This window comes from Oncorhynchus mykiss, chromosome 12 (genome assembly GCF_013265735.2).
Source record: "Oncorhynchus mykiss isolate Arlee chromosome 12, USDA_OmykA_1.1, whole genome shotgun sequence".
Taxonomy (NCBI): domain Eukaryota; kingdom Metazoa; phylum Chordata; class Actinopteri; order Salmoniformes; family Salmonidae; genus Oncorhynchus; species Oncorhynchus mykiss.
The window spans coordinates 61,666,849-61,682,860 of NC_048576.1; the positions used below are offsets into that span (position 1 = coordinate 61,666,849).

Sequence of the window (16,012 nt, forward strand, 5' to 3'; positions counted from 1 at the left end):
AGTCACCTCATACAAGTCTTTGGGAGTATGGCTAGACAGTACACTGTCATTCTCTCAGCACATATCCAAGCTGCAGGCTAAAGTTAAATCTAGACTCGGTTTCCTCTATCGTAATCACTCCTCTTTCACCCCAGCTGCCAAAATAACTGATTCAGATGACCATCCTACCATGCAGATTACGGAGACATCATTTATAGATTGGCAGGTAAGGGTGCTCTCAAGCGGCTAGACGTTCTTTACCATTCGGCCATCAGATTGCCACCAATGCTCCATGCTCCAAGTCCATTTATTTAAGTGACCAGAGATTTGAGTCTGTATGTTGGCAATACCCTCTCTATGTTAGTGATGGCTGTTTAACAGTCTGATGGCCTTGAGATAGAAGCTGTTTTTCAGTCTCTCGGTCCCAGCTTTGATACACCTGTACTGACCTCGACCTTCTGGATGATAGCGAGGTGAACAGGCACCAGCTCGGGTGGTTGTTGTCCTTGATGCTCCTTTTGACCTTCCTGTTACATCATGTGCTGTAGGTGTCCTGGAGGGCAGGTAGTTTGCCCCCGGTGATGCGTTGTGCAGACCGCACTAACCTCTAGAGAGCCCTGCGGTTGAGGGCAGAGAAATTGCCATACTTATTGCAAATTAATGAGGCCTAGCACAACTAATGGTTAAAGAACAATTACATTTACAATATCAAACAAGTTAATATAAATCATAAGACAGTTAAGTATATTCTTCTGTATATCAAATTATATATACATGAACTTAACTGTGATACAGTTCGACAGGATGCTCTCGATTGTGCATCTGTAAAAGTTTATGAGTGTTTTAGATGACATGCCAAATTTCTTCAGCCTCCTGAGGTTGAAGAGGCACTGCTGTGTGGGTGTACCATTTCAGTATGTCTGTGATGTGTATGCAGAGGAACTTAAAACTTTCCACCTTCTCCACCACTGTTCCGTCGATGTGGATGAGGGGGTTCTCCCTCTGCTGTTTCCTGAAGTCTCGTCATTGTTGGTAATCAGGCCTACCACTGTAGTGTCGTCTACAAACTTGATGATTGAGTTGGAAGCATACATGGCCACGCAGTCATGGGTGAAGAGGGAGTACAGGAGAGGGCTGAGAACGCACCCTTGTGGGGCCCCTGTGTTGAGGATCAGCGGGGTGGAGATGTTGTTTCCTACCTTCACCACCTGGGGGCGGTCCGTCAGAAAGTCCAGGACCCAGTTACACAGTGCGGGGTCAAGATCCAGGGTCTCGAGCTTAATGACGAGTTTGGAAGGTACTATGGTGTTAAATGCTGAGCTGTAGTCAATGAACAACATTCTTACATAGGTATTCCACTTGTCCAGATGGGATAGGGCAGTGTGCAGTGTGACGGCGATTGCATCGTCAGTGGACCTATTGGGGCGGTAAGCAAATTGGAGTGGGTCTAGGGTATCAGGTAGGGTGGAGGTGATATGATCCTTGATCTAAAAGAACTTCATGACGACAGAAGTGAGTGCAATGGGGTGATAGTCATTTAGTTCAGTTACCTTAGCTTTCTTGGGAACAGGCACAATGGTGGCCATCTTGAAGCATGTGGGGACAACAGACTGGGATAGGGATTGGTTGAATATGTCCGTAAACACACCAGCCTGCTGGTCTGCGCATGCGGCTAGGGATGCCATCTGGGCTGGCAGCTTTGCGAGGGTTAACACGTTTAAATGTTTTACTGACGTTGGCCATGGAGAAGGAGAGCCCACAGGCTTTGGTAGTGGGCCGTGTCAGTGGCACTGTATTGTCCTCAAAGTGAGCAAAGAAGTTGTTTAATTTGTCTGGGAGCAATAAGTCAATGTCCGCGACGGGGCTGGTTTTGTTTTGTAATCCGTGATTAACTGTAGATCCTGCCACATTCGTCTTGTGTTTGAGCCGTTGAATTGCGACTCTACTTTGTCTCTATATGGACTCTGCTTGTTTGATTGCCTTGCGGAGGAAATAGCTGCACTGTTTGTATTCGGTCATGTTTCCTTGCCATGTCACCTTGCCATGATTAAAAGCGGTGTTTCACTCTTTCGGGTTTTGCGCGAATGCTGCCATCAATCCATGGTTTCTGGATAAGGAAGGTTTTAATAGTCACAGAGGGTAAGACATCTCCGATGCACTTGCTAATAAACTAGCTCACCGAATCAGCGTTTACATCATTGTTGTTGTCTGAGGCTATCCGGAACATGTTCCAGTCCACGTGAATCTTGAAGCGTGGAATCCGATTGGTCAGACCAGCGTTGTATTGACCTGAGCACGGGTGTTTCCTGTTTTAGTTTCTGTCTATAGGCTGGGAGCAACAAAAGGGAGTCATGGTCAGACTTGCCGAAGGCAGGGCGGGGGAGGGCTTTGTATGCATCGCAGAAGTTAGAGTAGCAATGATCCAGAATACTAACAGCTCGTGTCGCGCATTTGATATGCTGATAGAATTTAGGAATTATTGTTCTTAGGTTAGCTTTGTTAAAATCCCCAGCTACAATAAATGCAGCCTCATGATGTATGGTTTCCAGTTTACATAGAGTCCAGTGAAGTTCTTTCAGGGCCGAAGAGGGATCTGCTTGGGGGGGGGGGGGGGGGGGGGGGAGGAGGAGATATATACGGCTGTGACTATAATTGAAGAGAATTCTCTTGGAAGATAATGCGGTCAGCATTTGACTGTAAGGAATTCTAGGTCAGGTGAACAAAAGGACTGGAGTTCCTGTATGTTGTTGTGATTATACCATGAGTCGTTAAGCATAAGGTATACTCCCCCGCCCTTCTTCTTACCAGAGAGATGTTTGTTTCTGTCGGCAGGATGCATGAAGAAGCCGGGTGGCTGTACCGACTCTGACAACATATCAAGAGTGAGCCATGTTTCCGTGAAACAGAGCATGTTACAATCTCTGATGTCTGTCTGGAATGCAACTTTTGCCCTGATTTCATCCACCTTGTTATCTAGAGATTGGACATTGGCTAGTAATATGGTCGGAAGCAGTGGATGGTGTTGCTCGACTTCTGAGTCTGACCAGTAGGCCGCTCCGTCTGCCTCTCCTGCGACGACCGCATTGTTATGGGTCAGCCTCTGGGATGAGATCACATGTCCAGGGTGGAGGTCTGAACAAAGGATCCGCTTCGGGAAAGACGTATTCCTGGTCATAATTATGGTAAGTTGACATCGCTTTTATATCCAAAGGTTCTTTCCGGCTGCATGAAATAACACTTGAGATTTTCTGGGCTAACAATGTAAGAAATAATACATTAAAAAAACATATAACTGCATTGTTTTCTAAGGACCTGAAGCGAGGCGACCATCTCTGTCAGCGCCATTTTTGTGCTGCTACAATGTTGTGTTGCTACCATGTTGTTGTTACGTTGTGTTGCTACCATGCTGTGCTGTTGTCTTAGGTTTCTCTTTATGTAGAGTTGTGTTGTCTTTCTTCTTGTGATGTGTGTTTTGTCCTATATTTATATTATATTTATTTTTAATCCCAGGGCCCCGTCCCTGCAGGAGGCCTTTTGCCCTTTGGTAGGCCGTCATTGTAAATAAGAATTTGTTCTTAACTGACTTGCCTAGTTAAATAAAGGTTCAATAAAAAAAATATATTAAAAAAATCATGAGTAATACAACAACAGATCTACTATCGGTGTGATCATATAGCCTACCTCAAATTTTGTAATATAATTTACAAACATGTCCTGAACAACAATGCATTGGCAGGGCAATTCAAGCAAAGCCAATATGCAGTGATAATGTATTGGGCCTATAGCTCACTGCACAAACCTCATTGCTACAGTACTGTTTTTAATTGGTTAATGTTGCATAAGCTTATGTTTTTTTTAAGTCTGAGTGGTAGATCTCAGCTTGCATTTTGACTCAAAGTGATCTTGACTCAGAAAAGGTTGGTGGCCACTGTTCTAGAGTTTTCCCTGTTAACACTATCAACGTGTCCCTTTACTGTGGCAATTGTGATCAAATCAAATCAATGCAATATTAGCCACTTCCAATGCAACATACCAAAAAGAAAAAAAACTATGTAAGAGATTTTGTTGTAGGCAGAACGCATTGGAGTAGTATTCTATTGCATTGACATGCACTACTCAGCCCGTACTCTACACAGACCGGTGTGTTATAAACAATCAGAGCTGCAGTAGGCTTATATGCAAATAGACCATTGCCATATGTGGATCTGTGCCATTTACTTTTAACTGGACTACTTTTAACTGGTGTTTACAGCACGAGCGAGTAGATGCACTTGTTTTGAGATCAAAGCGAGAGCTACATGTAGCCAAGCGTGCACATTGTGTTCATATCCTTTGCTAGGTATTGAGTTATTAGCCCAGTTATAAATGATCTGTAGTAAGTAATATGGGAGTGATTGCTTCCTACAAGAGTACAAAACATATATATTTCTAGACATCTTTGAAAAGTGAGTCAGGTAAATAGCTTTTTTTTGTCTTAAAGGGCCAGGGTTGTATTTTGAGACAGGCTGGAATAAGCTAAGTAGCTAATAGGCACAGGGTAACATAATTTGTCTGATTCTCTGTAATAATGATATGGGAATAATAATGCATTTTATTTTGTAAAGTGGTTTCTTGCATCAAACAACACAACAACATTCAGTCACCTCCTTGTCTGAAGGACAAGTGGATAAACAGGTTAATGTTAAGCCATGCATGTTTTTTTTTCAAAAGTGTCATGGAAAGTAGACCTACATTGAACACCACATATTGGCTGCTAGAACAGCTATTTCCATGTTAAAATGTTATGGGATGCATTTTCTCCATTGTTTTTGATGGTAGGCCACTCTGTAGGCCTACATTATGATCAAATAGCCACAGTAGCCTACATGGCCACTGTTAAAACTGTAACTTAAAGTGGGTACAGCCTCATCGTTCACAGTAAATGCACGCTTGAAGTTAGCACAGAATTTTCACAATGTTCAAGTTTATGCTCAGCAGACCTGAAATTTGCTCAGTGCTGAAAAAAACGAGAGGGAATTTTGTAAGCAACCTATTGCTTAGGTAGGAATGTCTGTCACAAGTGCTTGGGAGGATGGGTCATGGCTAGAAGCGTTTGTCAAATTAACATCAGATTTGACATTTTGTAGCAGGTTAGGAGAACTTATGCAGCAGGTTAGGATAATTAACATAGCAGGTTAGGAGAATTATGTTAAGGTTAGGAAAAGGGTTAGGTTTAGCTAAAATGCAACAACAACAAAAAACATTTGACGTTCATTTGACAAAAGCTGGATCCCTTCTAGTCATGACCGGGAGGGAGGGTAGGGGACTAAGCAGGGGATAATTTGGGATCAAAACAAAGATTTTATAACTAGCCCAAGATAGAAAACTGAGGTATAATATTAACTGTCACTTCCACTGGGTTGTTTCAAATGGGAGCAAATTAATCATAGTGGGCAGAACAAGCAAAGAGGTGAGCAGAGCCAAGCACAAACTAGCAAAATCCTATTGGCGCGTTCTAGCATGTGTTTGCATATTTCCGTTAAGGAACTCCTACTCTTTGAAGTCTGCATGTGCAATAACTAAATTCACCCTTGCACTCCTAAAGAACACAATTTTTTTCCCTTTTTTTTCCCCCGCAAAGGGTAAAATCTACAAAACGTAGTCCACTCTGTTTGTAACAGATTATAGTTTTGGGAACAAAAAACTGTATTGAGATCAAATGTTTTATTGATGAGAAAATTAGCAGAATGTCGGACAAAATCCATCTCACTCCATCTTCTCTCACTGCCGGCCACTGGGCATCCTCTCATCACCATATTCGGTGGTGAGTGGAAATGCCTTCTTCTTCTTGTGAATTTCTGGGAAAGCTTTTTGGCATATTGCCGCCTTTTTCAGTTCGGAATGTGCATTCCACATTGTGACAAAAAATACTAAATAAATATAGGGCAAAGGGGAATGGGAAAAACTTAATTGCCACACCATCTTACCCTGCACCTATACGCTTTCCCCAAAAACCCACCACCCCATCCCACTACTTTGGCCCTAAACGATCCTACACCAGGCAGTCAGCCTGGGAGGATGGAACACCTCCTGTCAAAACTTCCTGTAGATCTTCTGCACTAAAATCTCTCACACCATAATATTTCTCTGCTGCTGAAACTAACACATCTATCTTCTGTGATTTCCGCTCCATCAGTGCAGTGCAGTTGATCACAATGGCTATAAAAGCAAGAAATTCAACCTTACTATAATTCATCCTCTCTGGCTCTCTTCAGGCCTACTCACTGTGGGCCTCCCAGTCAACTCACTCACCCTTGGGCTATCCTCTACTCTCTTCACTGCCTCAGCTTAGGAAACGTTCTTCCTCAATCGGACTCTGGCAATCTCAACCTGTCTCTCTCTCACTTCAGATTCCCAGCTGCATGGGCACCCTCACAGTTGACACACTGTGCTTTCTCTATCCCAACTGTACACTCCCTCTGACTATGCCCTCCTGCACATTTCTCACATTGTGGGATCTCCCTTCTACACACTGCTGCAACATTTCCGAATCCTTAGCACCTAAAGCGGGTTCGAAACATAGGCCCTCACAGAATAGCAAATATAACATTACCTGAGCTTATCAGGAAGAAACTCTGTATCAAGGCTCTACAAGACAAACAGGGTATTCTCAGTCTTGCCATTGCCACCGGGTCTACGTCTCACCAAACGGCGAGCGTCACAAACACTATAAGTCATATTACTTTGTTTGAAAACAGGAGATGTAGGTATGTACACCTTGAATGAAGGTGTAAACTCAGGAGACGAATCTCTGATCTTAACAGCGCCATTCTTACGCTTTCACGTCATCGAACCTCCTCCGTCCGTCTCGTGTTCCTTTTTTTCCCTCAAATCGTCCGTCTCGTGTTCCTTTTTTTCCCTCAGATCCGTCTCGTGTCCCTTCTCTTTCCTCAAATCTGTATCCCACCGAAGATTATGGAAAAACTGACAAGATTACATGTCTCTCCGCCCTAACAACAAGGCGGTGGGCTGTCTAGCTATCCTTTCATTGGAATGGTGGATACGTCTCATTATTGCAATCCTTTTAAAAATATTCGATGAGGGTTGTTGACGTGAACCGCCTGTATTCAATGGAGAGAGATTCTATGCTACTAGCCTCATGCCATGAATATGCATAGCCATCTTGAGACAACTCTAATATAAAGTGTTTTTTTTCTCAAATTTGCCGGGATGTCACATGTCCTACTTATATTAGTACACTTGTAACAACTTAAGCATTATGAAACTTATATTTGATCAGATAAACCTCATGTAGCAAATAAGACATACACTATTTGGGGACCAAATTCGACACTCATTGACCTCCATACTAAACCTCTTTGCTTGGTGTGCGAAACAATGAAAAACGCCACCTGCTGGAGGGAGATAGATTTTCCGCCGAGTTGGGCCTCTCTTCCTCTCTGATCCCTCTCGTGTCTACACCACCAAGTGGAAACGCTAACCGGATGCTTCAGATTCATACATCCGGTGAAACATCTGGCTTATTGTTTTATTTGTGATCAAAGTGCAGACTGCCGATCACGTTATGACGACATGCGGAAGCAGAAACACGGGTTGAAACTAAAGACAGTACAGTCACATATAGAACAATGAGCCAGATATTTCACCAGACCTTTAGGTGTGAAGCATCCGGGTATCCACTCCCTACCACATATGGTGATGATAGGAAGCCAAGTGTCCAGCAGTGGGAGAAGATGGAACGAGATGGATTTTGGCAGACGTTGTGCTAATTTTCTCATCGATAAAACGTTTGATTTCACACGCGCACTTCACAGAGTAGGAGTTCCCTAAGCAGAAATATGCAAATGCCTGTTAGAACGCGACAATAGGAACTCGCTAGCTTGTGCTTGGCTCTGCCCCCGCCCCCTTGTTTGTTCTGCCCACTGTGACTCATTTGTCACATTGGAAACGAAAGGCTGTGGTGTATTTGTGGTACAGTGTGTTGAAACTGAATTAAACATCGAATCATATGAGCAAAGGCAGCTTCAAAATTATTTATGATTGCGCGGTCCGCAACAACACTGAAATATTCCTATACGATTCAGTGCGCTCCTTTAAAAAAAAAGCATAGCAGCGGGCTTTCTGTATTTCCTGGTTACTGCAGCATTATCAACTTGTATACAGGCCTGTACAGTGTTGACTGACTGGTTATGATACGAGTGAGACGGAACTGGGTTGGGTCGATTCGAATAGCACTTAGCCTTTTAGGATTTCCATTTTGCCTCTGCACCTCAGGAATCAGGTATGGAATCTTTCTGGAGTAATTTTGGAGACCTATGATCATTCTATTCGTATCATTAGGTAGTTTTTCACCTGCCTTTTTCTCTGCATTGTAGCTACTCCCTGTTTTATGTTACTATTGTCATAGAATGCTAAGATTACTTAAAATGTTACTTTTAGATATTAAATCTCTCTCTCCCTCCCCAGGCCTCTCAACTCATTCTCTCCTGACCAGTTTATTGCCAGAGTTAGTAAAAGCCTCAGTACCAGTGGCTGTAGTCTGTGTGTGCTACCGCCCAGTGTCTTCACCATGCCCTGCTCGGCCCCTCACAACAAGGCCAGATGCCCAAAGTACCCCGGCTCAGAGACACAGCGGTTCCCAGTGCCTGATGACAAAGTTGACTGGAATACTGATTGGCCCCAGTACAGACCAGTGGGCTACACTGCCCCAGCTGTGCTCATCAAGCCTGTATGGGCCGATCAGGACATCAGGTGAGTGAGAGAGAGAGGGTTTCAAATTAATTTTCTCATCTGTTTTACTGACATGTGGCTATAACTGATTAGTTCATTATTGATGATTATTAAGTATTTTTACAATGTTGTATTATTTCACAGGTCTTTCTCCCCGCGGTTTAACGCTCTGGATGGCAATGTGGACAGACGGAGTCACGAGGGAGACTACAGAGTGGAGCAAGGCATGCCACTGTGAGCCTTCATCCAACACAGTTCTACAATGGTGATCCTCAGCAAGATTACACCATAATACACAACTTCCTACTTACAGACAACGTCAACTGCATTCAAATATGCCAAGGATGCCATTTGTTGTCTCAAATTGTGGAAATCTCCAAGAAAATCATTCTTAGCAGATTTGAATTCTGTTGAAGCTGATGTCATCTTGCTGAGTGTATCTTTACAATCTCCAACATAATGCCTACTTGACATGAGCTGTCAGAAGCAACTGTGGCAAATGTGTGACCCTATTCAAGCATTGACTAGCCAATGATAAGCTAGCATTCTGCAGCATGTTACTAAGCAGGGTTTTGCTACAGAGTTCTACATGTATATGACCCCATATCAATTTTAAATAATTGAATGTGTAGCAATTCATCATACGTAAGCTAACTCTTGTCCTCCTGTAGAAATCCTCGCGGCCGCACTGGTTTGACTGGGAGAGGTTTGCTGGGACGGTGGGGACCCAATCACGCAGCAGATCCCATTGTTACCAGGTAACTTCCCCACTTTATTCCATCATCTCTTAAGCTATGCATCTACTTTTCAGATAACTTAACCTTCCCACAAACTCTCTTTAAAGTCAAACCAACTCCTGTGCCCAATGTTGGCCACCCCTACCCCCTCGGGAAAGATATACAGTTGAAATCGGAAGTTTACATACACCTTAGCCAAATACAGTGCCTTGCGAAAGTATTCGGCCCCCTTGAACTTTGCGACCTTTTGCCACATTTCAGGCTTCAAACATAAAGATATAAAACTGTATTTTTTTGTGAAGAATCAACAACAAGTGGGACACAATCATGAAGTGGAACGACATTTATTGAATATTTCAAACTTTTTTAACAAATCAAAAACTGAAAAATTGGGCGTGCAAAATTATTCAGCCCCCTTAAGTTAATACTTTGTAGCGCCACCTTTTGCTGCGATTACAGCTGTAAGTCGCTTGGGGTATGTCTCTATCAGTTTTGCACATCGAGAGACTGAAATGTTTTCCCATTCCTCCTTGCAAAACTGCTCGAGCTCAGTGATGTTGGATAGAGAGCATTTGTGAACAGCAGTTTTCAGTTCTTTCCACAGAATCTCGATTGGATTCAGGTCTGGACTTTGACTTGGCCATTCTAACACCTGGATATGTTTGTTTTTGAACATTGTAGATTTTGCTTTATGTTTTGGATCATTGTCTTGTTGGAAGACAAATCTCCGTCCCAGTCTCAGGTCTTTTGCAGACTCCATCAGGTTCTTCCAGAATGGTCCTGTATTTGGCTCCATCCATCTTCCCATCAATTTTAACCATCTTCCCTGTCCCTGCTGAAGAAAAGCAGGCCCAAACCATGATGCTGCCACCACCATGTTTGACAGTGAGGATGGTGTGTTCAGGGTGATGAGCTGTGTTGCTTTTACGCCAAACATAACGTTTTGCATTGTTGCCAAAAAGTTCAATTTTGGTTTCATCTGACCAGAGTACCTTCTTCCACATGTTTGGTGTGTCTCCCAGGTGGCTTGTGGCAAACTTTAAACAACACTTTTTATGGATATATTTAAGAAATGGCTTTCTTCTTGCCACTCTTCCATAAAGGCCAGATTTGTGCAATATACAACTGATTGTTGTCCTATGGACAGAGTCTCCCACCTCAGCTGTAGATCTCTGCAGTTCATCCAGAGTGATCATGGGCCTATTGGCTGCATCTCTGATCAGTCTTCTCCTTGTATGAGCTGAAAGTTTAGAGGGACGGCCAGGTCTTGGTAGATTTGCAGTGGTCTGATACTCCTTCCATTTCAATATTATCGCTTGCACAGTGCTCCTTGGGATGTTTAAAGCTTGGGAAATCTGTTTGTATCCAAATCCGGCTTTAAACTTCTTCACAACAGTATCTCGGACCTGCCTGGTGTGTTCCTTGTTCTTCATGATGCTCTCTGCGCTTTTAACGGACCTCTGAGACTATCACAGTGCAGGTGCATTTATACGGAGACTTGATTACACACAGGTGGATTGTATTTATCATCATTAGTCATTTAGGTCAACATTGGATCATTCAGAGATCCTCACTGAACTTCTGGAGAGAGTTTGCTGCACTGAAAGTAAAGGGGCTGAATAATTTTGCACGCCCAATTTTTCAGTTTTTGATTTGTTAAAAAAGTTTGAAATATCCAATAAATGTCGTTCCACTTCATGATTGTGTCCCACTTGTTGTTGATTCTTCACAAAAAAATACAGTTTTATATCTTTATGTTTGAAGCCTGAAATGTGGCAAAAGGTCGCAAAGTTCAAGGGGGCCGAATACTTTCGCAAGGCACTGTACATTTAAACTCAGTTTTTCACAATTCCTGACATTTAACCCTAGTAAAAAGTCACTGTTTTAGGTCAGTTAGGATAACCACTTTATTTTAAGAATGTGAAATGTCAGAATAATAGTAGAGAGAATTTATTTCAGCTTTTATTTCTTTCATCACATTCCCAGTGGGTCAGAAGTTTACATACACTCAATTAATATTTGGTAGCATTGCCTTTAAATTGTTTAACTTGGGTCAAACATTTTGGGTAGCCTTCCACAAAGTTGTGTGCATTTTGGCCCATTCCTCCTGACAGAGCTGGTGTAACTGAGTCAGGTTTGTAGGCCTCCTTCCTCACACACACTTTGTCACTGCTGCCCTCAAATTTTCTATGGGATTGAGGTCAGGGCTTTGTGATGGCCACTCCAATACCTTGACTTTGTTGTCCTTAAGCCATTTTGCCACAACTTTGGAAGTATGCTTGGGGTCATTGTCCATTTGGAAGACCCATTTGCGACCAAGCTTTAACTTCCTGACTGATGTCTTGAGATGTTGCTTCAATATATCCACATAATTTTCCTCCCCAATGATGTCATCTATTTTGTGAAGTGCACCAGTCCCTCCTGCGTCAAAGCACCCCCACAACATGATGCTGCCACCCCCGTGCTTCACGGTTGGGATGGTGTTCTTCGGCTTGCAAGCCTCTCCCTTTTTCCTCCAAACATAACAATGGTCATTATGGCCAAACAGTTCTATTTTTGTTTCATCAGACCAGATGACATTTCTCCAAAGTGTACGACCTTTGTCCCCATGTGCAGTTGCAAAACGTAGTCTGCCTTTTTAATGGCGGTTTTGGAGCAGTGGCTTCTTCCTTGCTGAGCGGCCTCTTCCTTGCTGAGCGGCCTTTCAGGTTATGTCAATATAGGACTCGTTTTACTGTGGATATAGATACTTTTGTACCTGTTTCCTCCAGCATCTTCACAAGGTCCTTTGCTGTTGTTCTGGGATTGATTTGCACTTTTCACACCAAAGTACGTTCATCTCTAAGAGACAGAACACATCTCCTTCCTGAGCGGTGTGATGGCTGCGTGGTCCCATGGTGTTTATACTTGCGTACTATTGTTTGTACAGATTAATGTGGTACCTTCAGGCGTTTGGAAATTGCTCCCAAGGATGAACCAGACTTGTGGAGGTCTACAATTTTTGTTCTGAGGTCTTGGCTGATTCCTTTTGATTTTTCCATGATGTCAAGCAAAGAGGCACTGTGTTTGAAGGTAGGCCTTCAAATTCATCCACAGGTACACCTCCAATTGACTCAAATTATGTCAATTAGCCTATCAGAGGCTTCTAAAGCCATGACATCATCTTCTGGAATTTTCCAAGTTGTTTAAAGGCACAGTCAACATAGTGTATGTAACTTCTGACCCACTTTAATTGTGATACAGTGAATTGTGAGTTAAATAATCTTTCTGTAAACAATTGTTGGAAAAATTACCTGTCCTAACCGACTTGCCAAAACTATAGTTTGTTAACAAGACATTTGTGGAGTGGTTGAAAAATGAGTTTTAATGACTCCAACCTAAGTGTATGTAAACTTCCGACTTCAACTGTACATCTCTCTCAGAAGTGCCTATGACCCTCAAACTCAACTCTGGACCTCGAAGCCCGTGCCACTGCATTTTTTAAATTGTTCCCCTCTAATCATGTGTGTGCAATTAATGATTTAGACCAGGGACACCGGATGTGTAATTAATTATCAGGTAGAACAAAAAAAAACAAGACTCCGGACCTCGTAGGGTAAGAGTTGAATACCCTTGGCCTATGGAGTTAGGGGTAGATTTCCGTACTGTAGTTTCCGTAGTTTAACCTGTCTCTACTGTATGTGTCACCGCCCTACAGGTGGAAGAGAGACTCAGCTGGACAGCAAGTGTCGCACCCAGTGTCCAAACTGCCAGTTTTGCAGTTTGTGTCCATCAAGAGGAGAGACTGTGGGGAATGGGCCATCCCAGGGGTCAGTGTGATTCTTTAAACTCCTTCCTTCCTCCCTCATCTGTCTAACCCTCATCCTCCACATACAACACCCGTTCTGCCAGTCACATTCTGTTATAGGTCCCCAAAGCACACACATCCCTGGGTCACTCGTCTTTTCAGTTCGCTTCAGCTAGCGACTGGAACGAGCTGCAACAAACACTGAAACTGGACAGTTTTATCTCCATCTCTTCATTCAAAGACTCAATCATGGACACACTTACTGACAGTTGTGGCTGCTTCGCGTGATATATTGTTGTCTCCACCTTCTTGCCCTTTGTGCTGTTGTCTGTGCCATAATGTTTGTACTATGTTTTGTGCTGCTGCCATGTTGTGTTGCTACCATGTTGTTGTCATGTTGTGTTGCTACCATGCTGTGTTGTCATGTTTGCTGCCATGGTATGTTGTTGTCTTAGGTCTATCTTTATGTTGTGGTGTCTCTCTTGTCCTGATGTGTGTTTTGTCCTGTAGTATTTCATTTTAATTTTAATCCCAGCCCTTCCCCGCAGGAGGCCTTTTGGTAGGCCGTCATTGTAAATAAGAATTTGTTATTAACCGACTTGCCTAGTGAAGTAAAGGTAAAAAATAATTATTCATAATAATACAACAAAAAAAAGCTATTTCCTCCTCTCTCACCTGCTACTCCCTCCTCTTGCTCACCTAGTCCTCCCTCCTCTTCCTCACCTGCTCTGAACATCTGTATCATCTTGGCCTTCTTGGGAGCATAGGGCGTCAACTATGGATCTACACCTCACTGTATTCTTATGGACGATGACGTGTGTTTGTGTGTAGGGTATGGTAGACCCGGGGGAGCTGGTGTCCCTCACCCTGCAGCGTGAATTCTCTGAGGAGGCTCTGAACTCCCTGGCAGCTTCCCCCCAGGACAGAGAGCGGATCCACGAGCGCATCACTCAGCTGTTCAACTCGCCGGGTCTGGAGGTCAGCTGGCTAGAAAGAATTTATCCTCATATGTTTATTTTCATTTTGTATTTGTTTGTGTAGTTGACATAAAACACTTGTTTTCTTTCTCTCTCTCTCTCTGTCCTTCATCTACTTCTCAGGTTTATAAGGGCTATGTAGATGACCCAAGAAATAATGACAACTCTTGGATGGAAACGGTTGCTGTCAACTTCCATGATGATACAGGTAAATCAATGATTAGTCTTATGATATTATAGACCCTGATCAACAACAAGTTAAGGCAGTCTTATCTATGCAGGAAAAATGTTGACTAAATTCAATGAAAACCATGAGGATTTGGCTATTCTCACAGCAGGATAGCATGCAACATGTTTCCTTATCCTGTACATTTTTCCCCATTCTGCTCTTTATTTGTACACACATTGCAGTTCTCTGAAATGTAAATTTTTGCTCTGGTTACCTAGGTAACAGTGTGAGCGAGCTCCCATTGCAAGCGGGCGATGATGCCGGGCAAGTCCACTGGATCGACCTTGACTCCGTCCTATCCCTCTATGCAAGCCACTCCCAGTTCTTGGAGGTGGTCGCCAAGGAGAGGCATGCTCACTGGTAACCAAGGAAACTGTCCTCACGTTCAAGAGGATTGGCCGGAGCAAGGCCCTGCAGCATTATCACTATGTTTTGGCATCATGGCTTTGGTCAGGGAGTAACGAAACAATGATAGCATGTCTTCTTTTGAACAAATCATGTTCCCATCAGCCCTGATTAGAGGGAGTGGTTACAGAGTAACCACATACCACATAGTAAACAGCGAAAAGCAATAGGTAATATACATTTATAAATATATATACACTATCAAAATGCATATTGAGGTTAGAAGCAGTAGAAAGGTCTAAGTAGTTAGGGCCTTTTTATTTCACCATTATTTAACCAGGTAGGCGAGTTGAGAACAAGTTCTCATTTACAACTGTGACCTGGCCAAGATAAAGCAAAGCAGTGCGACACAAACAACAGAGTTACACGTGGGATAAACAAATGTACAGTCAATAACACAATAGAAAAGTCTGTGTACAGTGTGTGCAAATGTAGAAAGGTTAGGGAGGTAAGGCAATAAATAGGACATAGAGGTGAAATAATTACAATTTAGCATTAACACTGGAGTGATAGATGTGCAGATGATGATGTGCAAGTAGAGATACTGGGGTGCAAAACAGCAACAACAACAACAAAAATAACAATTGAATATGGAAGGACAAAAACATATATAGTGAGAAGAGCCATACTACAAAGCTCACTAGATGGCAACAACTATGAACCACAAAACACAAAAAAAGGGTAATAGGGTAATAGGGCTAAAAACACACCACAAAGTAGTTTTCGCAAACTATTGACCCTACAGAAATGGTGAGAAATACATTTGTGTCCTTCCATATTCAAGGCAATAACCACTTAGACCTCTAATGCTTCTAATCTTAATATGCGTTTTGATATATCTATTTAGAATGTATATCACCTATTGCCGTTTACTCTGTGGTGTCCACCAATGACTAATGTGTAACCACTCTGTAATCAGGGCTGATGGGAAACTGGTTTGCTCAAAAGAAGACATGCTCTCATTGTTTCTTTGTTACTCCTTGACCAAGGCCATGATGCCGAAACGCGTCTGAGTTTAGCTTTTGCTTCAATTAAAAATGCCGTGATCAAAAATAAAGGCATTTTAAACAATATCAGTCTATTTTGTTTGTGATGAAGCCAAGTGTTATGTAAACAAATATACTTTGGTATATGTGTGTAGGGTTAGTTGGTGGTGCAATTCTTTCCA

At 42.7% G+C, this 16,012-nt stretch overlaps 1 protein-coding gene across 1 annotated transcript; it reads left to right on the forward strand.

Annotated features, from left to right (window-relative positions):
• The first annotated feature begins 7,878 nt into the window (after positions 1-7,878).
• Positions 7,879-15,915, forward strand: nudt9 (nudix (nucleoside diphosphate linked moiety X)-type motif 9). Its single transcript, XM_021626068.2, has 8 exons — positions 7,879-8,260; positions 8,446-8,730; positions 8,854-8,943; positions 9,381-9,467; positions 13,144-13,255; positions 14,065-14,211; positions 14,334-14,418; positions 14,658-15,915. The coding sequence occupies exons 1-8, from the start codon at positions 8,169-8,171 to the stop codon at positions 14,801-14,803; spliced, it is 1,044 nt and encodes a 347-aa protein (XP_021481743.2). The 5' UTR covers positions 7,879-8,168; the 3' UTR covers positions 14,804-15,915.
• Positions 15,916-16,012: the final 97 nt, after the last annotated feature.